This window comes from Lutra lutra, chromosome 15 (genome assembly GCF_902655055.1).
Source record: "Lutra lutra chromosome 15, mLutLut1.2, whole genome shotgun sequence".
NCBI classification, from domain to species: domain Eukaryota; kingdom Metazoa; phylum Chordata; class Mammalia; order Carnivora; family Mustelidae; genus Lutra; species Lutra lutra.
Window position 1 is genome coordinate 3,037,725 of NC_062292.1, and position 27,339 is coordinate 3,065,063.

Below are 27,339 nucleotides of genomic sequence, written 5' to 3' on the forward strand. Positions count from 1 at the left end.
GAGCTTCCTCCAGGATGATTGAATTCAGTTGTCTTTCTTATGTTATGGTAGGTAAGGCTTGAGGTCATGGCTCTCCTTTTTGGTTTCAGAGTGTAGGATTCACCCTGCTGCCATCCTTGCTGACTGACTTTGTGTGGAGTCTCCTCATGAGACTCTCTTCACCTAATAACATAATCGCATTCAGGGCATCCACCATGCTGAAGTTGACCTTGGAATATCACGCACATAAGGTCACCATGGTAAGATCCTCGACAGTGAGTAGAGAAACACAGATTTTATTCTCTAAAGTACTCTTGTTGCCTCTCTTATATGCCTAAACTTCTTTTCCTTTGTGTTTCTTGCTATTGTTCATTATGTTATTAATCTGATGAGGCTTTTTTTGTGTGTGAAGTATTTCAAGCTCACAGAAGAGTTTAGAAAATAATGTCATGAGTGTTTACCTACCAATCATACCAAATCATAATGTCTTGCCAACATCTGCATCAGTTTTTTTTAAGAATACATTAAAAACAGTAAATTGGTACATATATAATTGAAATCCTCTGTGTAACCACTGGGGAAAGTTTTCAAGGACCCTCAGCTCGCTGTAGGACCAGCTGCACAATTTGTGGGGCCAAGTGCAAATGAATGTGGGGCTTCCTGTTCAAAACAGAGGGGGAGAAGTGTCTTTAGATATACAAACATATAAAGAGTTTTTTGCCTTTCCTCCACATTCTCTTTCACTCTCAATTTGTCATGGCATTTCTATTTTCTATTTAATGTCTTTCTAAGTTTAAAAAAAAAAAAAAAGGAAAACCAAAATTTTTAAATAGCACAGACTTTACCATCTTTGTATTGTGCGATGCCAGTGATAGATATAAATATAACAGCATTTAGCTCAAGAAAATAATGCAATTCACATTTCATAGCTCACACGGGACTATGTGCTCAGGTCACGATCTGGGGCTTGGGAGAGCCAGACTCGCAGAGCTCCTCCCTTGGTGTGAAGACAGCTTGAGATTTTTCCCCTCCCACCCCCGCAGCTCCTCTTCTGCTCCTATGCGCTCTCTCTGTAAAACTAACTAAATAAAATACTTTAAAAATAAAATAAAATCAGTTATAACAGAAAATTGTGCACAGTTAAAATTAGCCCTGAAAAATCCCTAAATTGCACATTTAGTATGTGGGCTTACAATTCTAAGCAAATCTAACACGGCAAATCTTGAGAATTAAAGCAGATCGTGATTGCTATCCTGAGTGCCCAGTAACATAGCTGGCTTGTTCTGGGTCATGCTGCAAGGAAAAGGGGGTGAGAAGAGCTCTAAACTCATCGTTCAAAGGTCTATGGAGAAGAGCAGTGTTTAGTGTCCCCCATTTCATGTTCACCTTGGAGCATATGCAGCGTGAGGAATGTCCTGCACTTTTAACACTTTGTTTATTCATTTTATTTTCTGCCTATTGCTTGGAGCAGGGGGTTCTGCACAGGTAACTGACTGTGTAGGAGACAACTGCAGTGAGATGTAAATCACCTCGACCAACATTTCCGCTTCTGATCTCTAAAGAATATTTTCAAAACAAAAAGCGAAGTTATCTTGTTGGGTGAAATCTGACGTTGAATAAACAGCCATTAATTTGAGACAAATTTCAGGTCTAGCTCATGATCTCCTTCTTCAAGAATTAATAAAAAAGGGAAAAAATAAAATCGATGTAGGGCCTATGAATAGAATTTGCAGCTTTATGTGACTCAGTGTTTACCAGTCTGGGCCATTCTTTGAACACATAGTTCATCCAATCCGTATGTAAATTCAAATCTTCTTTAATTGTCAGAAAGGTTTTCTGAAGTATACAGTTCCATTGTTATTCTGTCCCATTATTTTGACTTCCTTCTTAAAGGACTTGAATTATACATGTTTTCTTTTTCTGTTTGTTTTTGCTTTGGGGTTTTTAAAAATTATTTTTGTTAACATATAATGTATTATTTGCCCCAAGGGTACAGGTCTGTGAATCGTCAGGCTTACGCACTTCACAGCACTCCCCATATTACATACCTTCCCCAATGTCCGTAACCCAACCACCTTCTCCCTACTCCCCTACCCCCAGCAACCCTCAGTTTGTTTTGTGAGATTAAGTATCTCTTATGGTTTTACTCCCTCCCAATCCCATCTTGTTTCATTTTTTCCTTCGCTCCATCCCAAACCCTACCCTGCCTCTCAAATTCCTCATATCAGAGAGATCATATAATTGTCTTTCTCTGATTGACTTATTTTGCTCAGCATAATACCCTCTAGTTCCATCCACGTTATTGCAAATGGCAAGATTTCATTTCTTTTGATGGCTGCATAGTATTCCATTGTGTATATGTACCACATCTTCTTTATCCATTCATCTGTGGATGGACATCTAGGTTCTTTCCATAGTTTGGCTATTGTGGGCATTGCTGCTATAAACATTGGGGTGCACGTGTCCCTTCGGATCACTACATTTATATCTTTAGGGTAAATACCCAGTAGTGCGATTGCTGGGTTGTAGGGTAGCTCTATTTTCAACTTTTTGAGGAACTTCCATGTTGTTTTTTATACATGTTTTCTATACTAAGCTTATATATCTTAAATAAGGAAGTCTACCTTCCCCCAAATAAGTTTTTAAAAAATGGGTATTTTCCCACTATCAATAAGTGCATAGGCTTATTTCTCATCCCAATAAATGTTTTACATTGTGTAGTCACACACATAAATATGCTTCCCTCTAGTGCTTATTTGTGCATTAATTGCTGGCTTGGCCATTCTGAGAAGAACTGAATTCTTACATCCAAGAAATGCCTCGCTTTAGAGGTGGCCATGGAAAAAGAGGCTCTTGTTGACCTATTAAATTGCTTTTCCAGGTGTCTAAGATTGTGGACACCATCTATAAGCAACTGTGTGAGAATCCTTCTCACGTTATGAAGCACACAATGTTGCGGGTCGTCACCTTGTTAACACGCACCTCACCGAAGAAGGTTGTTTTCCAACTTATGGATTACCCAGTCCCGGCAGACAAGTAAGTCTCCCTCACCCCTTCTACGGGGTTTGTTCATAGCCTCCAGAATCCGACAGAGCTGGCAAGTCAGGCCTGGCTTCTTCTTGTCTGAAAAAGAGTATCTGTTTTTGCATCGCCTAGAATGACCATAAAATGTAAAAAGGATCATGCGCTTTGTTCCTATTCTCATACAATACCTACCCACGTTAAACACCATCAACAAATGGTCGTTGTCACTGTTGTTTATCTGAGGCTTTAAATTGTGTTCTGCTGCCTAACCCATAGGAACCAACCTCTCCTCACAGTGATGATGGGTTTTTACCCATAAGTGATTACATTTATAGGGCTATCCCCCCCTCATTTATGATGAGCAGATGTAAGGTACTTCCACCCACCAACAAAGTAATGAAACATTAAAAGTAGCTGTTCCTTAGCTATTTATCTGAAATTCGTGATTGAGGATCACAGAAAATATGAAGGAGAAAAGAATACCAGTGTGGGCCAGTGGGACAGTATGAGCCTCACTCACAGCTGAAGAGAGTAGTAAATGACATCACCCCATTCCTATCATCTGTACCTTGAGAAGGAAAGTAATACTTCTTTACTACTAACCATACACAAGGCAGGAAGTTACATTATGGAAAGGATTCAGGCTTCTGAAACAAATGGGTCTGAATTCCTTCCCAGCCACTTAAGTTTCTAAACTCCTTGATCCTCAATTCATCTGTGAGATGAGAAAAATTCTTTATCTATACAGCAATTATATGGGTTAGAGGAGTTAACTTCCGTGAAAGGGCATCAAAGTCCACAAAATGCTAAACCAATTATACGACTGACTGTTTTCCCCCCTAACTGAAAGCTTATAGTTATTTGGGAAACTCATAAGTACAAAGTATTTTACTACTGAGAAGACGTCTGGAAATTAAAAATCTTCCTAAGACTCAGTGTCTTCTCATTCAGGAAGTAAGAAACCACTGTATGCAATATATTACCAGCCTTCAAACATTTTGTTGAGAAGGAATAGCCCAACATTGATAAAAGCTGCCAGTGACTCCACACGAACAATAAGAAATGAGGAGGTACAGAGAGAAAGCATAATTAGAGTTAGGTGAGTTTAATTAAAATGGTCACCAGCAGATCTTGTGCACCAGTAGGTGAGGATTGAGGTAGAAAGGACTAGGATTTGGAGCTAAGCTAAATCAGAGAAAAAAGAGAGAATGTCTGGTCACCTGGAAGGTACGATCTAGAGGTAAGGGAATGATACGGGGCATGTGAGACTGGATGTCCATGTGGTTCTAAGCAAAGTTCTAAAGCTGAGCCCAGAAGGCAGGACCCGTGGAATAATGGGTTCTAAAAAGCTGGTATGTCTGTGCTCTGTAGGACCAGGCCTCCCTATTAGGAACCTAAATGCAGAGAGACGATAAAATGAGGTTCAGAGCCCAGCATGAATTGATAAGGGACCAGGAATATGCCCACATAGATGTGTGTAGCAGTTTATAAGATAAGCAATAATACAATCTTGAATGTCCAGGCATGTAGAAAGGAGCTAGGGGACTGGGAGTTGAGAAGCCAGGGTTCTAGTGTGTGACACCTGTGTTGCTAATTAAATGTGTGACATTTCACAAAAGGGCCCACTCCTCTGAGCTCAATTTAAATTTCCTTTTCTGGGGCACCTGGGTGGCTCAGTGGGTTAAGCCGCTGCCTTCAGCTCAGGTCGTGATCCCAGGGTCCTGGGATCAAGCCCCTCATCGGGCTCTCTGCTCAGCGGGGGGCCTGCTTCTCCCTCTCTGCCTGCCTCTCTGCCTACTTGTGATCTCTGTCAAATAACTAAAATTTTTAAAAAATTCCCTTTTCTAATTTTTAAATTTATATAGTTAGGTTTTTTGCTTAGTATTTCTATTTATTTGGTTTTTTAAGTTGATATATTTATTTATATTAATTTGTATTTTTATACCAGTTTTTAAATATTCCATTATTCCTGGATAAACAAGATCACAAGGTGGGGGAACCAGAGCATGGAATGGAGAAAGCTTATCAGTTCTTGGCATTGACTTGGACAGACATTTAGATGTGCTATAGGAAGTGAACTTGTAGACTGTTTTCTGTTAGAATCTCACTGAAATCCTTCCTGTGTTTTCAAGGACAAGAGGTTAATGGGATCATTTGGAAATGAGCATATCAATTTGGTTTCGACTTGTCTGCAATTTCTTTGCTATAAAACATGTAAACCCAACACTTTTCCTGATTCGTGACACAGTATTATGTAGGAAATGAACAGCCTGAATCTCACTGTGGTGGGGGCGGGGGTGGGGCTGTTTTGCAGCACTTTGATCCTGATGTGGCACGCGGCAGGTTCCGAGTCGAGCGTGGCCCCTCACGTGCTGAAGACAATCTTGTTGATACTGAAAGGAAAGCCTGGAGAAATGCAGGATAGCCTCAAGGAAAGAAGGCGGTTCTCTCTTGACACGACTAATATGATGCCTGTAGCGGTAAGTGACACCAGGAGTGCAGCTTTGTCCTGGTATTTCTCTGACCGTGAAAATCCCGGTCTGCCCACAGGCTCCGACCTACTTCGGGACACTGTTCTGCTTTCATTCATTCATTCATCCATCCAACATGCACTTATTGAGTGCCAACTATATGCCACAACCTGATCAGGAAGCTTACATTCTGGTAAAAAAACATAGACAATGAACAAAATAGTGTGTCATGTGTCAGATGATATTTAGCCGAGAAGAGACATCTAGTGTTGTGGGGAAAAGAAAGGGACAGGGTGGGCTTCGGAAAGTCGGTCATGGGAGGCTGCTCTGTGGAGGCAACGCCCAGTCAGAGAGTGAAGGAGTGGATCCCTGCAACTCTCCAGGCAGGCGATTTCTAGACAGAAAGAAGGACAAAAGCTCCGTAGTGATGAGAACTTGCCTGGTACATCAGCGGCTGCAGAGGAACCAGAAGGAGAGAAGGGAGCAAAGGTGAAGGTCAGAGATGGTGTCAGAGAAATGCCACCCACTAGACCACACAGACTTTTCTAGGCATATGAAGGCCCAATGCCATTTGTGCCCAACATTTCACATCTCCCGAGGAGTAAAATCGGCCCTCGCGGGAGTAAGTTCCAGTCTTACCCAACACGGTGCGAGTGAAATGGGTGATGCTCCCCGACGCGAGGGGCAGGCGGTTCTTGGACGTGGCGGTCGGCCACGGACGGGGGTTCGTCAGCCAAATGACGGTTAGTGGCCTGGCCTGCCTCCTCGGCAATGTCTCAGGGCCTGGGTTGTTCAAGCACAGGGAGGACCTGGGGTACTGGTGGACCCTTCTTCAAGGCCGCAGATGAAGGGGACCCTGGGATGTTGTGTCCTTGGGAACCACCTTGCTTCCCGCCGCTTTGGCAGCCAAGCGGTCGTGGACGGGCTTCGGGAGCCCCGGGAACACTGGGCACCGCTCCTGGCTCAAAATGGGCCTCGTGGCGGTTACAGGATGAATGAACACCCGTGCGCGGGCTTCCTTCAAGGGGTCGCGGGAGGCTGTGCTTCCTCCGCCCTCACTAAGGCCGGCTGGCGTGGACGCAGGACGCTCCGTCCTTGACTTCTTTCTCCTTCCCTTTAGGCCTCCCAGGCCCTGTGCACGCTGCTGCCCGTCGGCTCGTACAAGAAAGCGGTGGCACAGGTGTTCCCGCAGCTGCTGATGGCCCTCATGCTTCAGCTCTGCTACAGCAGGGACCTGCGGCTCATGCCCGGGAACAGGACAGTGTGAGCTCGAGTTGCTCCTTCCCGACGCAGCAGGAGGGAAGCTTCCAGCTGTGGACTCTGCGGTCCCTCGGGCCCACGGGGAGCTGCGTACCGGGCAGGGTCTTCACTTACTAGTCTTCTTCCCCCCAAGGGTCGATGCCTTCAGAATCCCTCGGTCCGAGGGGCTCGCCGGGCCCTCCCCAGCGAGGGCAGAGCGCGGTGCCGCCAAGTCTGACCTCAGGGGACCCCTGCGAGGTTAAAACAGCGCGCGCCGAGGTGCTCTGGTCGCTTCGCGGCTGGCGACGGGCGTGTGGCCTCAGAGGGCGACAGTCCTGTCCCATCAGCGAGAGCAGCGCTTCCCTCTCCCCGAGACACCCCGTTGGCTCCGCCGCCCTCAGGGGACGTGCGCACCCACCGCCGGGCACTTGCCCTCGCCAGGGGTGCACTTCGGCACCGCACAGAGTCCAGAGCACGACCCGCTCCATTAGGGTATTTAAGCCCTTCTCTGGCTCTCCAGCGGACGCCCCACACGGTCCCGGGGGGTGAGAACCGACCTATTCGCGCAAAGCGTCCGAAGCAGAAAAGTGGCCGGCGCTTCGCGCAAACTGTCCCATCGTTTAACACCTTCCGCTCACGAGCCGTCGCGCTAGCAACCGCCCCCCCAGGATCCCACACGCCACCGTTTCAGTCGAACCCCAAGCCCCTTGCGCTGTCGGTCAGGGAGGAGGACGGGCAAGGAAAGCTGTTTTCCTTGGACACGTGCCCCTTCCCAAAGCCAGCATCCTGCCCGGACGCAATGCCAAGGCGGGTCACAGGTACTGGGTTCCATGAAGGCCACTGTCAAGTGGTGACTCTCTTCTTTGGGGCCTTAGCTACGCCCAGGACGCCCTGAGGGTGCTGCTGACCTGCTCCGGGCTGCAGCAGGTGGACGCTGCCCTGAAGAGGAAGAACTGCTGGAGCCGGTTCAGCCACGCGCCCTTCCACCACCACGCGGTCTACCTCGTCGCCAAGTAAGAAAGGGGCCCGGCCAGGTGCTGGGTCTCTACCCCCTTCTCCAGCTCTCTCCAGCTAAGCCACGTGTGAGCACAGCCAGTGTCCACTCCAACTTCCCCCTCCCCCCCAACGATCTGAATTGCCCTGATTTCTACTTATTCCCTTATTTTAGGGGCTTATTACTTATTGGTATAGTTTTCTCTTTCCTGGTCCTCCCACTTGATGATACAGACATCCCGTTATCCTCCCTCCAAAGAATAGGTTCCCCTTTCAGCTATGGAGAACTAGAGGTAAATGTGCTTTTTCTCTTCCCCTGCTGTTAGCCGATCCCAGCTTTGTAGGCATCAGACAGTCATAGATGTGCTCCCACTGTAAAGGGGTTCAGTAAAAATCTGTTCTCAATGAGACAAACAAATTTGGAAAGTACAATGAAGGAGAACTTTTATTTTTCTTGTAATAGAAAAGATGGTGGGTTTTTTCTCCCCTAGTTACCTCCTTACTGAATAGCAAGTTTCTGATTACAGGGATCAGATTTTCTGATCAAGAATCAAGACGTGGGGGCACCTGGTTGGCTCAGTCGGTTAAGAGTCTGCCTTCCGCTCACGTCATGATCTCAGGGTCCTGGGATCGAGCCCCGCATTGGGCTCTCTGCTCAGTGGAGAGCCTGCTTCTCCCTCTCTCTCTGCCTGCTGCTCTGCCTACTTGTGCTCTCTCTCTCTGTCAAATAAATAAATAAAATCTTTTTTTTTTTTTTAAAAGAAGATTTGACAAGATAATAGACCATTTAAAGTTGTAACCAACCCAGAAAGTAGAGTCTATATGGTCTCTGGGTCTTTCATGTGTTTCAAGTGGCATTTTATTTACACACAGATTCCAGGAACATATGCGGCCACTAGTTAAGTGTCACAATGTCCTTAGTATCTTTGGATCTTCTTCCTTAAAGTGTGGTCCCCAGACCAGCAGCAACAGCACCCCCTAGAAGTTTAAAATAGAAGAATCTCATGGCCCACTCCAGTCCCACTGAATCAAAATCTGCACTTTAGCAAGATTCCTGGGTAATTTGTATATTTATTAAAGATCAAGAAGCACTGTTTTTTCTTTTTTAAAAGATTTTATTTATCTATTTGACAGAGAGAGATCACAAGTAGAGAGGCAGGCAGAGAGAGAGGGGGAAGCAGGCTCCTTGCCGAGCAGAGAGAACCCGATGCGGGGCTCGATCCCAGGACCCCGAGACCATGACCTGAGCCGAAGGCGGAGGCTTAACCCACTGAGCCACCCAGGTGCCCAAGAAGCACTGGTTTAAAATGCCAGCCTGGAGTCCTAAAGTAAAACCCGTCACATCCACTTTCATGGTCCTGCCACATCTGGTCCAGGCCAGAGTGTCAGGACAACTGTGAGCCTGGCCACTGCCCAGAAGGCTTTTGTGAATCAGGACCCACCACTTCTCCCGAGTAAAGCAGGGTAGTCCCAAACTCTCTTCTTCATTACATCACTCAAAGGAAAGACTTGGTCTAAAACCTTGACGATGACCTATTCAGCCATCCTGGATTGCCAAGACATTTATTTTGCACTGTCTATTTTCTGTCCTTTCGGTCAGGCAGGAGCCTGTCGTGTTGCAGGACCCTCCGCTGTGGGGCTCAGCAGGGGAGAGACGGGAAAGAGGAGTGATGTTAACGAATGAGACCCTGTCCGTGATCCAGCTGTCTGTAATTCCCTGGGGTCTGTGTAGAATTCAGGAAGGGGTCCAGTTTACCTTGGATTAGGAGATATTAGAAAATATCTTTCTTTTTCATCTGGGAGGTAAAATATGAGAATAATGCTTCTCTCTTTCCTACCATTAGCCATGGCTGATGCAAGAAGACTCTCCTCTCTTTGCTAACTCAGTGCCTTACTCTCCATGACAGAACTCTCAGTGAATACAACTTCCCACAGTTTCCAGAGACCTTGCATTATCTCTACAAGCTCTCGGTGGAAGATCCTAGACAGTCAGAAGACAGTATCATCACAGTAATATTCCTCACTGAAGTAAGTTTCATTAGATAACTGCGAACAGCCAGGTTCTCATTCCTTATCCAAACTTAAGTCAACCCTCCAATCTTTTTATCTCCCTCTCTGAATATTAATTCTTACCCAGAGTTAAGACAACGACAGATAACTTTTGTCATATCTTTCAGAAATGTGATTTGCACAAACACTAACTATTTCTGTAGTACCGGTTCACACATCTCTACAGGCTTGTTAAACTACATCAAAAACTAGTGAAGTGCTATATGCTGGCTAATTGAACATAATAAAAAAAAATTTTTAATTAAAAATACAGTAGACCAAGGAATATTTAAAGTACACTCAATGTTTACTTGAAGATAGTAGATAATACCTGAGATCTGAATGATACTTCAGACTATCTAGGAGGAAGAAAAAGAAATGGTCCAAATAACTAAGTAAAATGAAAATATAGAATATATTAATATTTATATTAATATTACACCATAGATTGTAATGCTATACTAGAGTTGAGCAAATTGAGAAAGTCCTTTTGCTTAAAAAAGGCATGTAGAAAATTCTAGAAGTTGAAATTCTCTGAGTCAACTATTAATTTTTCCATAGAGGTAATACATAATAAGGTACTAACCAAAGGTGCCAAATAGTCTCAAAAATCTGACATAATTTCAAGCCTCATAGTCAGCAAAACAGGTAATAAACTTTAAAAGACATACCCATACACAACACTACCTACTTCTAAGGTTTCCAGAAAGATACATCATCCGTTTAACTGAACATTGCACTAGAAAATCAGTAATGCTGCCAAACTTGCTTTAATCCATTTGAATCTCTCATGATTTTGATTATGTGACTCATTATTTTCATTGGATCACCCTTTTAAGTATGTTCAGACATTAAGTAGACCTAAATATGACATACATGATTGCTCCCACAAAATGGCATATTCAGAAGAAATTTACAAACAATATGAGATTTATATGAGCATTATTAATGTGACAGATGATGTTTAATGAGCCCTAATGGCCTCTCTCATCATGAATGTGGTGATTACTCCTTTTGGAGAGTGGTAAACCTGTCCTAGGAACCAAGCAATGACGAGTGGCCTCACCATGACGTCACTTGGCCTTTAGTTGTTCTGAGCACACGATCTGCATGTTTTACCTTAGCTTAGTCTCGTTAGCTGCCAGTATTTAACATACCATTTATTTATATATTATTTCTAATTTTCTACCAACATAAGTAACGAGAGTTTACATCTTCGTGCCTAAGTATTCTTCCTTTCAGGATTTTAGATTACTTCCTTCTAGTAGATTCCATGAATCTGAAAGAAGAACTAAGGAGTATAAACATTCTCAAGGGTAAGGATTTTTTGGCCAGACTGATTTCCAGCAAGCAGGGTCAACCAGCACTCCCCGTGTGGTTTGCTTCCCCCACTGCACTCTTGCCACTCTTGATGAGCTTTCCAAGTTGAGACGTAAAGGTGATGTCTTGTGGGGGATTTGATTTGTCCTCAATTTTTAAAATTTTAGAGAGGTTGAACATTTCAAAAATATAACTATTTATAAATTAAATTTCCATAATCTGAACAACCCGATCTCTTCTGTGCCCTTTTGCTTATGACAGTCTTAGTGTTTTTCTCAATGAATTCTATGATTCTGTCTCTCTCTCTCACACACACCCACAGAATTTTGTGAAGGATATTAAATGTGTTATGCATTTGATTATTGAGAATCAGTACCTAGTTGGTTGTTTGCCTTTTATTTTTTGCTTATGGAATATGATTTCTTTCATAAAAATTAAGCATTAAAAAATCTACTGTGGCCAAAGAGTTGATACTTATGTATAATTTGTTCACTTTATACATTTTTATGTAAATTTTTACATGCAATGTTGTTTCCCATGAAGTTAATATAATGTTCTACAAGGTACACCATAGTCTTTCACTAAAACTAAAGTTTTCACTAAATAATTAACTTCCTATCCCAACATCATATAATTAATAAGCCTTAAATTCACTCCTCACTGGTGCCACTACCTTTATGAATTCCATTATTAATTTCATAGACATACAACAGACACACACCCACATTAGGGTCTGCCCTGGGTGACACTGTTAAGGTCCATTCATTTTCTCATTGCTGTGCAGGGATCACACTGGAATTAGGGAAGGTTGCAATTAAATTATAATGTCTTGCAAAGCAACTTTCTGTCAACTCCCTTCAAAATGTCTTTAGTTTTTCCTATGTATTTATCTTTCAAGTCACATGTTAAAATAATTTTGCTAGGTTTAAAAGAAAAAAAAACTTTCACTGAAACTATGATTGTAGTTAAATTAAAGCTATGAGCTTCTTGGGAATATTTGGTATTTTTATAATTTTGCTTTTTTAAATTCAATATTTTGTCATATTCATATAAATCTTATATATTAATTTTGGAATTATTAAGTAGTTTATATTATTTTAAATTGTTAGTGCAAATGTGGCCTTTTTTTGGTCTTGAATTTATCTTTATTAAATGTGATTTGGGGCATAGATTTTCGTGTTTGTTTTGTATCTTGAGATAGCCGTCACATAATATTATAATAGTTTTAGGTGTACAGCATACTGATTCGACAACTCTCTACGTTACGCTGTGCTCACGAGTGTAGCCGCCATCTGTCACCATGCAACACTCTTACAATACCCTTGCCTATATTCCCACTGCTGTGCCTTTATTCTCATGACTTACTCATTCCATAACCAGAAGCCTGTATCACTCACTCTCCTTTATCCATTTTGCCCAACCCTCTACCCCTCTTTTTTCTGACAACCATCAGTTTTCTGCATTTAGGAATGTGATTCTGCTTTTTGTCTGTTTATTCATTTCTTTTTTTTCTTTTTTCAGATTTTACATATGAGTGAAAATATGGTATTTGTCTTTCTCTGTCTGACTTATTTCACTGGGCATTAGACCCTCTAAGTCCATCCATGTTGTTGTAAATGGCAAGATCTCATCTTTTTATGGCTGAATAATATTCCACTCTTTATACATATCATCATGTTTACCTTTTCATCTCTGCATGGGCACTTGGGCTACTTCCTTAACTTGGCCCTTGTAAATAATGCTGCTATAAATAGGGGTGCATGGATTGTTGGTGGGAATGCAAGCTGGTGCAGCCACCCTGGAAAACAGTATGGAGGTTCCTCAAAGAGTTGAAACTAGAGTTACCCTCTGACCCAGCAATTGCCCTACTAAGGATTTACCCTAAAGATACAAATGTAGTGATCCCAAGGGGTACCTGCACCCCAATGTTTATAGCAGCAATGTCCACAATAGCCAAACTATGGAAGGAGCCCAGATGTCCATCGACAGATAGTGGATAAACAAGATGTGGTATATAAGTACAATGGAATACTATGCAGCCATCAAAAGAAATGAAATCTTGCCATTTACAAAGACATGGATGGAACTGAAGGGTATTATGCTGAGTGAAATAAGTGAATCAGAGAGAGACTCTTACATGATCTCATATGTGGAATTTAAGAGAGGAAAAAATAAAACAAGACAAAATCAGAGAGGGAGACAAACCATAAGACTCTTAATCTCAGGAGACAAACTGAGGGTTACTGGAGGGGAGAGGGAAGGGGGATGGGGGAACAGGGTGATGGGCATTAAGGAGGACATGTGATGTCATGAGCATTGGGTATTATATAAGACTAATGAATCACTGACCTCTACCGCTAAAACTAATAATACATTATATGTTAATTAATTGAGTTTAAATTTAAAAAATGAATTTGTGTTTTTGTTTTCTTTGGGAAAGTGCCCAGTAGTGGAATTATTGGGTCATAGGGTATTTTTATTTTTAATTTTTTGAGGAACCTCCATACTGTTTTCCCAGATATGGCTTTTTCATTCAATTTTCAAGCTCATTATTGTTGGATATTCAGGAAAATTAGTTAAACTGTATTATCTTAAATTCAGCTACTTTATTGTATATAATAATATTTTGGTTAATTCTCTTGGGTTTTCTAGTATATGATCCTGATGTGTGAAAAATAAAAATAACATATTGTTATCTCTGGTCAAATTATTTTCATGAATTATGTATTTTGCCTTGGCCTTTAAAGTTCCATTTTGTGAATAATCTGAGCTCTCCTTTGCCTGTTTACCTAATATGATCTTGTATCTTTCCCAGTGAACTCTATGATTCTCTGTCTCTCTCTCCTTCAAATACACACACACACACACACACACACACACACACACATTTGCAAAGGATATCAGGTAACTTATAAACATAGAGCTTTGACTATATACATCCTTAGTGAGATATATCCTAAGGACAAAAAAAAATCTATAAAAAAATACTGACTTTTACTTAGGAGTTTTATGAATATTGTAAGGTGATGATATAATTTTAAGACTATGGTATGCATTCATACAGCAGAAAGCAAATAAGCAAATAAATATATTAACACTATTGGCACAAAGTTTTTTCCAGGTAAGAAAAAGATGAAGCAAACATAAAAGCATTAAAAGTTAACATAAACTCTGTTATGTTAGATTTGAATTGAATACATCAACATTGTCAAAATAAACCCATGACTTTTAAAAAAAAAAAAAAAGAACTCTTAGTTTCAAGTAAAGGCCAAGAAGACATGATATTCCAATAACAATGTGTACATTATAGTACACATTTATAATGGTTACCAAATATCATTACTCACTAAAAGGAACCTTGTCTCCTTGAAGAAATGGTTGATTTCAGGGGCAAGAAAAATATAAGATAAGCCTGGGACATCTAGTTTTTCTACAAGCAAAGAAGTGTTCAAAGATAGATACATCATGTCAAAAGGACACAAAAGCCAACTTGAAAGGGCTCCTACTGGCCAAATTTAGCATCAAAAGAAGGAGTAACTGCAAATAATTGTAATATGTTGGGGAGAAATTTTAAATGCTTGAGTCCTTGGTGGGACTCAAACCTGGAATGCTAGAAGAGAGAGACAGAGAGACGGATGCCAGCCAGTAAATGTAGAGGGAACGCTGGACGTGGAAAATTACCACTTTGCAAGCCCCAGCGTGATAACTAAATAAAGAAAAAAAATTACCAACGAATTTTAAAACTTTTAAGTGAAAGATTGTTGGAGAATATTCACATAGTACCAAATTATCACCCACAGATTAGTTACTAGTTGTAAATAGAAAATATGCCTTTATGTTTTGGTGTGTGATCACTCAGAAAGAGCTAACCTTGGTAGCATTTGGAAATAACACATCAATAGCCATCAGTCTTCCATTATTCCTAATCGATTTCAATTATCTAATTTTCTTTGCCTCATGACTGGGACAAAGCCTGTAATATAGAAAAGCTGTCCCAAAACATCCTGGTGCCATTGACACAGAGAGAATCCAATATCCTGTGAAGGTTTTAATCTATTTCACACCCTTTTTCTCACTTCTCATTTTATGTTTACTTTTTATATTATATTGGTCACATTGGTTTATTTGAATGCTTTTTTTTTCTAGCACAGGCATTAGATTGACTAATTCCACTGTTTTTCTGTTTCCCAATTCCATAACCTCTGCTTCTACCTTTATTATTTTCTTACACTAATTTTCTTTAGTTCAATCTCATTTCTTGTGATATTTCATGTCTCATAATTTCAGGAAAGAAATAATTCATTCATTTTTAACATTTTTTTAAGCAAAGTGAAGTTAGGCCTTTCCTTCCAACCACAGGGAAACATTTTATTTTTGTTGTTTTATTGTTTTTGCAGTAATCTTTGTTGTATGTTTGATTTCCTCTCTGGTTTATAATTTTGACCCACAAAATAGAGGAGAGTTCTCTTCAATTTTCAAGTGCTTATAGGCTTTTTTTTCCACTTAAACTTTCTTCTTGGTTTCTTCTTTTATTATAGACATCATGATTTTTAAAGGTGCTTTTTAAATGATTTGCTTTAGGGAAGTTATTGATTTTTTGGATCTGATAATTAATTTTTGTGAAAGTTGTTTGGAAATTGAGAAGAATATATGATCTGCCCTTCCCTCTCACTGTTGGCTCTCTTCTTCTCTATTATTCTGTGTACTTGACCTGTCTTAATAATATTTTAAATTCCTGACATTTTTTTCCTAAACTGTCATTTGTGTTTCTAAGATATTTTAAAATATGTATATTTTGGCTGCTAGTTACTAGATGCATAAAACCTCATGGTAATCATATCTTCATTTTGGGTATTAGCTGTTTAAGATGAAAACTCCATAACCTAGGGGCGCCTGGGTGGCTCAGTGGGTTAAGCCGCTGCCTTCGGCTCAGGTCATGATCTCAGAGTCCTGGGATCGAGCCCCGCATCGGGCTCTCTGCTCAGCGGGGAGCCTGCTTCCTCCTCTCTCTCTGCCTGCCTCTCTGCCTGCTTGTGATCTCTCTCTGTCAAATAAATAAATAAAATCTTTAAAAAAAAAACAAAACTCCATAACCTAGCCTCCGCATCCCGAGTCTCCTGCCCTGCCTGTCCGCCAGCCTCACTACCCTCCAATCTTCTCATCCCTTCCCATCCTATAACTCTGGCCTTCCTTCTAGTGTTCAAACACACCCTGCTCATCTACCACAGGGCCTTTGCACATGGCTTACCTTCCTTGGGGAGATCTTCCCTAAACAATTTATCTAGATAATGCCAACTCTGCTTTCAAGTCCAAATCTAAATATCTTTTCATTCTAACTCAGTCTACAACTTCACAGTCTAAATTCAGTTCTGCTTTAGATGTTTTCGTGGTAACTTATAGCTTTTCTTCCTAGTACTGATCACAATTAGCAACTCTGTTTTCATCAGAATAGTGTAGTATAAAATTATTGTACAGTATCAGTTTCTCTTGCTAGTCTATAAGCCCCACAAGGTCATGGATGGAGACTGTTTTGCTCACTACTGTGTTCCCACTTACTAGCATAATGTCTGGCCCATAGTAGGCACAGCCTCCTAGTACACATAAACATTCACTGTCAAGGAACTCACTACCTAACTATAATCTGGGACAGGGAGGTAATTTAAATGGAGTCACTAAGTTGCCAGCAATGGAGAGAAAAAAAATTTAATGCATATATTTAACTCCTAACAACATGGGAGTTGGGATGCTGAACCCCATACCATCCAAAATCCACATATAACTTTTGACTCCCCAAAAACCTAACTACTAATAACATAAATGGTCAATCAACACATATTCTGTATGCTGTATGTATTACATACCATATTCTTACAATAAAGGAAGCTAGAGAAAAGACAATGTTGTTTTAAAAAATTATGAAGAAGAGGAATACATTCACAACATTGTGCTGTAAAAAACCTATATCTAAGGGGACCCACACAGTTCAAACCTGTGTTGTCAAGGGTCAACTGTAGATACGTACAAAAATATATATGCATGTGTTTCCTACTGTGACTGCTTCCTTCTGCTTCCAGAGAACACAGAAACTATGAACACAGAAATATGTGTGGGGATATGTGTAAGTATCTGGAGTTTTAGGGAAACTTGTGCTTCCGTTTTACTGAGAATGTCTCCATTTTTATCACTGACGCAGAAAACATAAATTAGCCTTTACTCTGCTTATGAACGTACCAACTGTTTTCTTTCAGATCCTGAATAATTTCTTCAAGGACCCGTTCCCAGAAGAATTTTTGGTTCTCTTCAGAAACTGGGTCAATGACGCCAATCCCGCGGTTAGCAAGCTGAGCCTTCAGAAAATCGCCAGCATGGCGCCAGTTATCAATGAGGCACGTGAGTGTGTGGTCTGGGAACGCCACCGCCATCACAGTCTAGGGCTTCCCACTGCTCAGGACCCTTCCTGATCATACACTGCTATGTCTCCGTTTCTGTAGACTAACACAATTTCAAAGCCTGGGTTGAATGGAGGCAGTGTGGTAAGTAGACTCAGGAGCTTAATCACCCTGTTTCTGTTTTTCCTGGAAAATCATTCATGGCCCTTGGAATGGACCAACATTGTCCTACACAAACTCTTGGAGTCTAAGCCACACTCACGGAAGTTCATTTCCCCTCCAATCTACACACCTGCCACCACACTGACTCCGATCCCAGAGCACTCGCTGGAGCTGCTTCTTCCGCTCAGCCCACTCCTCACCCGTATACATTCACTTTTGTCTGTTTCTCAACTCAGGTCGAATTCTGCTGAATATTCGGACCTGGCAGGTGCATCCTTCTCAGAGCCATGCCCACCATGAGCCCTTGTTTACACGATACTTTACACTAGGAGTTCTCTGTATGTGCTGCTTGAACCAGCAGTATCAGCCCCTCCCAGAAACTGGTATAAATATGAATTGTCAGGCCTACCCCAGAACTGTGGACTCAGAAGTCATGGAGGTGGAGCCAAGCTGTGCTTCTGAAAGTCCTCCAGGGGGTCGTAATAACTTAAATTTGAGAGCCACAGTCTTACACTCTTTCCTACTGAGTCACGTGAATACTTCTTGCCTTCCTGGAAGATCAAATCTAAGCATGTTTTGTGATGCTCTTATAAATTCTTTTTTTTAAGTTTTTATTTAAATTCCAGTGAGCAAACAGTATAATTAGCTTCAGGTGCACAACGGAGTGATTCAACACTCACATGCAACACCCAGTGCTGTTGCTATCACAAGTGCCTCCTTGAGCCTCACCACCTGTTTCACCCATCCCAAAGCACCTTGCATAATGGGATTATGCTGACTCTGTAAATCATTGTTGATTTAATAAGTTTAATAATAAACTCTTGTTTAACTATTCAACATTGTCTCTGAAAGCTCAAAGGCTGTCCGTTGGGCACCCATTTTGCATTTAGAATGAAATGAGCCGTGATCAGTTCGCTTTAAATAAGTCACAGAAGTCAGTGTACATTCTTTTAGTATCAGAGTTATTCATTGCCTTGTCTAGCACTCTTCCCAACATTTTTAATGACTGCAAGGAAGATTCTGGGTCAAGGTTGTCTAGGAGAGTAAGAGAGAAACAGTGGAGCGTGAGCTGGGCTGAGGTCACGTACTATCTCTTGGTAAAGACCACTTTTCAGCCAAACACAAGGCCTCTGGCTATTATTTTGGCAAATTGTATTTCTTTATTTCTTTTGCTTCTTCTCTTTCTGGTATTTGCTTCTCTCCCTTGGTGTCTCCTTTTTGCCTTTTTCCTTGCTTTCTGTTCTGTTGTCTCGGATCAGCCATTGAGTCTCATGACCCGGCTCAGCGGCTCAGGGGCTCTCGTGCCCACACGAGTCACCAGCACCTGGTTTAGAGGTCACCCTGCTCATGCTGTGCTGGCAAATGCTTCACCGCCAGCTCTCCGGAAACAACACCTGTTGCTCTGGGGTACTCTCACCACGGCCATTTCGAGCTATCAAAGGGACACCATTAAACACAGAACTGGGGAGAGATGCCCGGTAGTGCATCATTATTTAATATTCCCACCAGACAGATATAATGCCTATGAGTAGCCTCAAGGGCATGTAAGAGTCCAGAGAAGCAAAAGAAATAGGAAGTGATGGGTTTTGAGTATTTATTACCTTGGCTTTATTTCTTTCTAGTTTTCCAAAACTTTTTTTTAATAGTGACTTTTTAATTGTAACCTCAGTGTAGTTAACATGCAGTGTTCCACTCGTTTCTGGCGGACCGCGCGCTGATTCAGCAATTCTGGACCTTACTCGGTGTTCATCGTAAACTACTCTTAATCCCCTTCCCCGGTTTCCCCCACCACCACCTCCCTCGCCTCCAGCAACCATCGGTTCATTCTCTAGACTTGAGAGTCTGTTTGAACAATCAGCTCACAGAAGTTTTGTCAATGTGACAACTGCATCTTGGGAGGCAAGCCCAGCACACGACTGTACACGGCCCAGACCCAGACGTGTGTGTGCCAAATGCTACGTCACGTCTCCTTCTAGTTCCAAAATCCAACCTTTTCCTCTCTTACATACAGATAGAAAATGTCTGCAGCTTGTTGGGGTCCGTCTTGGATGCCTTCCTTTCAAAAGACAAAACTGTTATAATTCGGGCCTTAATCACCCTTCGAAGACTTCTAGTCAGACTGGACAAGGTGACCTACTCCTCTCTGTGTACTAGAATTGCTTCCAGCTACTGTCCCCTGATGGACCACGTGAGTTACGCAGTTAGATATGTGAAATCACTAAGTTTGATAGTTAAGCGGAAGCCCCAGCTGAGGCAATGCTATTACATTTCCGAAGAAATCAACAGAAGATAGTCATTTTGTGCAGAACTACCATTTCTTCTCCAGAGATGACAATATTAGTCAAATAAGTACCGTCTATATATATAGTTATATACCTATATACATATATATAACTACACTATGAGAAGCTGGAAAATTTGTCCATAAGAAAGGATAATCAAAGAGCATCCTCTGTCTTTGGAGGAAAGAGGAAATGTATGTAGCTTAGGGGCTATATCTCGGCTAAGCCTAGCTCTGGACTGCCTGGGTTCAAATCCCTAGTCTGGCTCTTCCCAGCCGGGAAATCTTAAGCAGGTTATTCAGTTCCTTATGCTCTGGTCTCCCCACCTATAAAATAGAGAGAGTAGCAGGTGTATTATGGGCATTAGAGACGACACGTTAATGCCCCCAGTGTTTGTTATTATCATATAAAACTCTAACTGGGTATTTCATCAGGACGCCTGGGTGGCTCAGTGGATTAAGCATCTGCCTTCAGCTCAGGTCATGATCCCGGGGTTTTGTTACCCAGACTTGTTCAGGCTCCTTGCTCAGAGAGGAGCCTGCTTCTCCTCTGCCTGCCTCTCACCCTGCTTGTGCTCACTCTCTCTCTCTGATAAATAAAATCTTTTTAAAAATAAATAAAAGGTCTTTCATCAAGAAGTTATGCATTTTGAAAACTCTTGTTTTGTATGGTAAATGTATTCCAGAAAAGTTGGATGACAGTAACATATTTTAATAAGCAAAGACACTTTGGAATGCCATAGGGAATATTTATTTTTAAAGACTTCTATAATAAGTCATTTGTGAATTGGAGAATTATTTCATAGAAAATCATTTTCCAAAAATTTCTAAGCTCTTAATTATTCAGATTTCATTGAAGAAAGCATTGTATTATTAAGCTATAGAAAGAAGTCATTTAATGACAAGAATTATTTTCAAAATAAATAATGATAATAATAGTAATAATAATAGTGGCAGGGTTTATTGAGCATTTACTAAGTACCAGTCACTATTCTAAGGGTTCTACATGCACTAACTCATATAATTCTCTAAACAACTATTACTGTTATCCAGTGTACGTACAAGGAAAATGAAGCAAAGAGAAGCAAATATTTGGCCAAGTTTACACAGCTAAATAAGTAGCTGGAGTGTCCATGTAAAAAAAAATTTCAAAATGAAATCACTTGGAGGGAAAATAAAACTAAACTAAACTAAGTAAACAATCATACCACACCAAATGAAAAGAAGCAAAATCAGAGAGAAGAGAAAATTACCAAATATCAATTTACCTTAAGTCATTCCTTGGAGGTTGAATGTTTGAAAAATATTAGGATATCAATGAAACTATGATACTGTGTTTCTCCATATTTAAAGAAAAACAATGATAGGCATGCAGCCCCCGGGCTCCCATGGCCACTTGCCACAGGCACGACACAAGGCCTTGCCTCCCTAGGGCAGCAGCTCCTCACAGCACCTGCACTCCAAGCTCCACACCAAAGCTGATGTCAAGAACATTCTAAAAGGCCCTAGCCCAATTTCCCAGAGGGAGAGATGACAGAGTTGGTGAACACTTGTCAAGACCACAATTATTTAGCGACCTGCATAAACAAAAATGGCAACTTTGCTAATTTGAGAATTTACCCACATGGACTGGTGCTGTTGGATCTTCAGAGTTATCACAAGTCTTTGAACAAAATAGAAGAAAGAATGAAAGAATTAAGTCAGGACAGTACTGGGCAGGTGAAGCGATGACCACCCATAGTTCGGGGAAGATACTGGCCCACCACCGGCGGTCATCTGGTCGAGGAAGACATAGATATAGTGGTACATGATGAGATTCACTTCATCAAAACATTAAAATTCTACAGTAGAAGCAGTTCGGGAATATTCTCATCCTTAGTGGGGCTGTTACTCTGGCCGAGAGTGGTTTGGGTATCCCCAGGCCATCACGTGCAGTGGGAAAGATGAAAGTGGCAAAGACACCTTGATTCTGGGGCCAGAGATGGGGCATATTACTTGAAATAGTCAAACTGGAACCAAAGACAGTCACTCTGGTAAGAGACTGGCCAAATGCACGGATGCAAGAAACATGTGGGGGCTTCTTACACAATCTTAGAGGAGGCTGCTCTCAGGTTCTAGGAGAAGACTACACCAGCGCTGAAGAGGTAAACCCAAGAAGGGAGAGAGTTTGACTATAGGATTAATGATGGGACAGCTGATCCAATCCCCATATCTCCAGAAGAAGATTCCACATGGGAGTTTCTCAGACTGGTTCTTGACCTCTCAGTAAAAGTACTGAAACAGGATGGAAAATATTTTACACAGGGTGACTGTGTCAGTTTGAGGGAAGCCCTGAAGAACAGCACTGGCACCTGTGGAAGTCTCGAAGGAGTTCCTCTGTGTCCCTTCATACTTGGACTTGTGGGTCTTTTACAGTTTGGAAGAAAGCTAACCCTTGAAGAACAGTATTCCCTAACTGCCTGACTCACACTGATCTAGAGTATGGCATATGAAGACATATTTGCAAATAGCCTTCCTGACCTTAACACACATATCTAAATCGGTAGGACTCAGGAAATTGATTGTGAATTCCCTCAATTTTCTTTTCTTTAATTATTATTTTTAATTTTTAAAAAAGCAAGGAGAAAATGTATATGTTGATGATGACCTAGGGGGGTTGTGATTTTGTTTTGGGGTTTTTGTTTTTTTCTTTTGAAAATCATCTGAAGAATGATTAGACAGCACAGGGAAGGCTGCTAAATGTACTGAGCCCCTAGAATGTGATTTTTGTTATTTTTTTTAAAAGATTTTATGTATTTATTTGCCAGAGAGAGAGAGAGAGAGAGAGCGAGCACAGGCAGACCAGAGTGGCAGCAGAGGCAGAAGGAGAAGCAGGCTCCCCGCCGAGCAAGGAACCCCATGTGGGACTCGATCCCAGGACACTGGGATCATGACCTGGGCTGAAGGCAACTGATTAACCAACTGAGCCGCCCAGGCATCCCAATTTTTGTTATTTTTTGTGTGTGGGGGGGTGCTTTTTTATTTTTGCTTTGGTAGACTTCAAATTTGGTTGTTTGGAGGAATGCACATCAATGTTCTTGATGCTGTTACCCCAAAAATTGAACTTTTCTTGACAAATATTAAAATCTGGTGCTTATAAGAAAGAGTTAAGAAAACAAAATGAATAGCAATGATTTGATTAAAATACAAATGAGAAAAGAACTTAAAAAAATAACTCGCTCAGCTTACTCCTCTTTGGGGGACAAAAGTGGGATTTCAGCAGGTGTGGAGCACTTCAAAGCTCTTTCCACTAGTCTAGATAGGCTTTCAATGGTTAGCGCACATCTTCCTGTAGACCAAGGGTACAAACAGGTAACCCTCAGATGAATGCACCTTGCGGGTGTGTTAAGTTTGACTCTCAAACAGTGTAAATCCGATATTTTTACTGGGAGATTTCTCACAGAAATCTGAATTTTTCATGAAGTTTCAGAAGATTTGAGAATACAGGAGCCCACCAACCTACTTGGCAACAGTCCGCAGAAGCTAGATGCCCTCTCTGAGAGAGGCCCAGAGCTTTCTTTTGTCTCAGCCTCCCTAGTCTCCCTGCTTTCCTTCAATGCCACCTGCTTTGCTCATTTACATCAGCTTTCCCGCCCTTAGGACATGATTCCATGACCATTGCTTTAGGCTTTTGCTTTGATCCACACTTATTACCTCAGGGAAGGAACATAAGAAGGTATATTAGCCATTTGTCTTTTGTTGGGAGTGTATCTGGTATGTTCCTGAGAAGAGAAAGTTAAAAAAAAAAATGAAATCATGAACATTTCTAAAAACTGGAAAGTGATATTATATTTTTTAAAAATTAACCTCTTCTCTAACTTGCAGTTTTTCTTTTCTAGCTTTTTATTATCCCATAACCTTCCTATCTGGCATAAGCAAGCCATTAGAAACCTGGTTCTATGCCAGTGTGCAGAGAACCCCCACTGGCATTCCTTGGCAATCTGCAAAGGTCTACAGCATTCGAATACACCATGTTACTTTGCTTTAAGTACATTTATAGAAATTATTTACAGGTTATACAGATTATTCCAGTTTATCTTTTTAGGACATTATTAAATACTGTTTTCCTACATTTAAGGAACACTTTTCACAGGGAATTTTTCTAATGCATTTTGAATTTTGGTAAGCAAATCTTTATTTTACAATAAAAAAAAAAGAGTTGACTACTTAGACCCTGGTGAATCTTTTCTAAAAATAAGCGATAGGGATGCCTGGGTGGCTCAGTCATTAAGCGTCTGCCTTCAGCTCAGGTCATGATCCCGGGGTACTGGGATTGAGCCCTGCATCGGGCTCCTTGCTTAGCAGGGACCCTGATTCTCCCTTTACCCCTCCCCCACTTGTGCTCTCTGACAAATAAATAAATGACCTTAAAAAAAACTTAAGGGGTGCCTGGGTGGCTCAGTGGGTTAAAGCCTCTGCCTTCAGCTCGGGTCATGATCCCAGGGTCCTGGGATCAAGCCCCGCATCGGGCTCTCTGCTCAGCGGGGAGCCTGCTTCCCTCTCTCTCACTCTGCCTGCCTCTCTGCCTACTTGTGATCTCTCTCTGTCGAATAAATAAATAAAATCTTTTTTAAAAAAATTTTTAAATGATAATGATAATTATATATGTCTATATGAACACATACATATATGGTATGTATACACATATAGTATATGTACATGTAAATATATGTAAACATATATATTTGTTTTATTTGTATATGTATTATATTATATATATTTTATATAATATATATTATATTTATATTTATATTATATTATATTTGTATATAAATAAATATATGTATATATTATACATATTTATTTAAATATATTTAAATAAATATATTAAATATTAATTATTATTAATAATAATTAATATTAATTAATTATTAATATTAAATATTAAATATATTAAATATATTTAAATATATATAGATGGGAGATATATATCTCCCACTGCTTAAAGAAAAGAACCCTAGTGATATCCTCAAACAAGGCCTTTCTCTGTGTGCATATTCTAGAGTAATGGAGGCATCCGGAGTATGGCCATTCAGCACTTTGGCGAATTACTCAGGGACATGAGTGAGTACACATGGATGCTGAATGATGTGATTCTTGAAGGCTTGGTGCCTCTGATCCTGTTTTTGGAAGACACAGAAATTAGAGTCGCTCAAGTAAGTCCTGCAATCTTGTTTTTCTTAGCTTTGCAGAGAACCGCAGTGTTTTATGTAACCGCAGATGAGCAAACCCTCAGTGACCCTTTTCCACTCCACAGGCATGTAAGTATACGTTAGCGATCTGCGTCTCAGAATTAAACTGGCCAACGTGGCATTTGCTCAAGGACGAGTTTTACAGTTTCGAGGAGGTGGTGCTCAGGGTCTGCAGCAATCTCGTAAGTGGCCGTGAGAGCTACAAAGTTACAAAGTTGGCTTCAAAGGCAATCCCGAGTGGCGAAAGGTGTGGCAGGGACAAGCGTGGGTCCCGGAGAAGGAAGGTGAAGACAAGATAGCACACGAGGAATTACAGCTGGGGTTTCAGACCAGAACAAATTCAGGTTTCCACTACCTCTTCCCTGACACTGGTTATCTCTGACTTTCTTCCTCCGACTCACCCACATTGAGCTACGGATGGTCACAGAGGTAGGAACAGCATTTCCAATCACCAGCAAAACCGGAAGCACTTGGCCACCATCTGATGGGCCAGGGCTCTGGAAACCAGCATGAAGTGCAGCAGGAGACAAGTGGGGGTGGATGAACGTTCTCCAAAGGTTGGAAACCAACAAGCTGGGCTTGGGAGTCATGTAATAACCTGAGTAACATCAACAAACAAGAGAGTGAAGAGATTTCTGTCCCCTAGTTTTAAATCAGTCCTGACTTGATATAAGCAAGCAAGCTCTTCTTTCTGGAAGCCTCTCCAGAGGGAGCAAATGTGCTTTTTCCAATGACTGAGTATTTTTTTCTTCATTTTATTCTCAGCTTACTTCTCATGAGAACTACATTACAAATTTGATATCTGATACCTTAGGATTCCTGAGAAGCTCCCGAGTATATCTGAGGAGAGCGTCAGTTATTTTAATAGGTAAAGAAAATTCAATTCTCATTACCTAATTTTCCTTATAAGGTACAGAATAGGGTAGCAGCTGCAAGAGTTTCTTAAAAATATATAAATTTTCTTTGTTTATGATGGACAAAACTGCCATGGTGTTATCTATGAATCGAAGTTAATGCACATGATGAGAATAGAGTTCTACTTTCTAATGCAGTGAGTATTGCTGTGTGATTAAATTCTCATACAAAGTGTACCCAACAGGATGAATTTCAAATTTAGGATGGTGGTAAACCACTGCTAACCATTCCCCTTCACTGCTTAACAATCACTACCCAAAGAATAAGAATAATATAAAAAATACAAATACCATCTTTAATAAAACATGGACATCTCTAACCACAAACTACAACAAATGAGGAAATGCTACCAAATCCAGCAAAGTTTTTTTTTTTTTTAATGTTGTAGGGGGAGGGGATATGAAGGAAGATTCCAACAGAAGATACCTAAGGTTTTTGATCTTGGACAAACCTGACCAAAAGTGGTTTTTTTCCCATTAAATTATCACTATAAAGATCAAAATTAGCAAACGTTTACTTGGAACAACAGGAAGTGAGCTCCCAGTTTGACAGTGGGATCTTTCCTCAGACCTATTTGGCATCGTGGAATAGCAGGGCCACCAAGGACTGAGAAAATACAGTCGTGTTGTACTGGTAGAGAAGAGTCTGTCAGTCAGGGTAGAAGACAAACTGAACTGTGGTCATCACTAGAGCTCCTGATCTTTGTTGATCTCAGAGGAGTGAGGGAACACAACGTACAGAAAACCCTGCATCATCAGAGCTTTATTTTAAGCCAGAAAGAATTCTGCTATCCTGTATTTTATATATATAAAATTCAGGATATAGATATCCTGTATTATATATTCTATATATAGTCTGTATGTAATATTGCAAGATCCAAAAATAAGTAATTAAAAAAGCATTATCTTTCTACAGAGGTATTTCCAAGGTGAAAATAGAGGAAAAAAGAAAAACAAAGTTTAGAAAATGTTTCTTTTTTTTTTAAGATTTTATTTATTTATTTGAGAGAGAGAGATCACAAGTAGGCAGAGGCAGGCGGGGGTGGGGGGAAGCAGGCTCCCTGCTGAGCCGAGAGCCCAATGTGGGCCTTGAGGTGGGGCTCAATCCCAGGACCCTGAGATCATGACATGAGCTGAAGGCAGAGGGTTAATCCACTGAGCCACCCAGCTGCCCCTAGAAAATGTTTCTACAGACCAGATAAAAATGAGGATATGTATTTCTGTGAATCCAAAACTTTTTTATATAAAGATCTAAGATATAGATACAAACACATAGGAAATATAGGA

General features: G+C 41.0%; 1 protein-coding gene and 1 pseudogene across 5 annotated transcripts in view; both read left to right on the forward strand.

Annotated features, from left to right (window-relative positions):
- MROH9 (maestro heat like repeat family member 9) overlaps positions 1–27,339 on the forward strand; it is a 94,695-nt gene that overhangs the window by 50,845 nt on the left and 16,511 nt on the right. For all 5 annotated transcript variants that reach the window (XM_047704334.1, XM_047704336.1, XM_047704337.1 and 2 more), the window contains 11 exons: positions 90–239; positions 2,861–3,015; positions 5,318–5,483; positions 6,595–6,737; positions 7,589–7,726; positions 9,614–9,734; positions 17,324–17,461; positions 19,638–19,814; positions 24,950–25,102; positions 25,204–25,320; positions 25,904–26,006. In XM_047704334.1, the coding sequence (XP_047560290.1) occupies positions 90–239; positions 2,861–3,015; positions 5,318–5,483; positions 6,595–6,737; positions 7,589–7,726; positions 9,614–9,734; positions 17,324–17,461; positions 19,638–19,814; positions 24,950–25,102; positions 25,204–25,320; positions 25,904–26,006 (1,561 nt within the window). The remainder of the gene's footprint in view (positions 1–89; positions 240–2,860; positions 3,016–5,317; positions 5,484–6,594; positions 6,738–7,588; positions 7,727–9,613; positions 9,735–17,323; positions 17,462–19,637; positions 19,815–24,949; positions 25,103–25,203; positions 25,321–25,903; positions 26,007–27,339) is intronic.
- LOC125086219 (spermine synthase-like) lies at positions 20,603–22,345 on the forward strand (annotated as a pseudogene).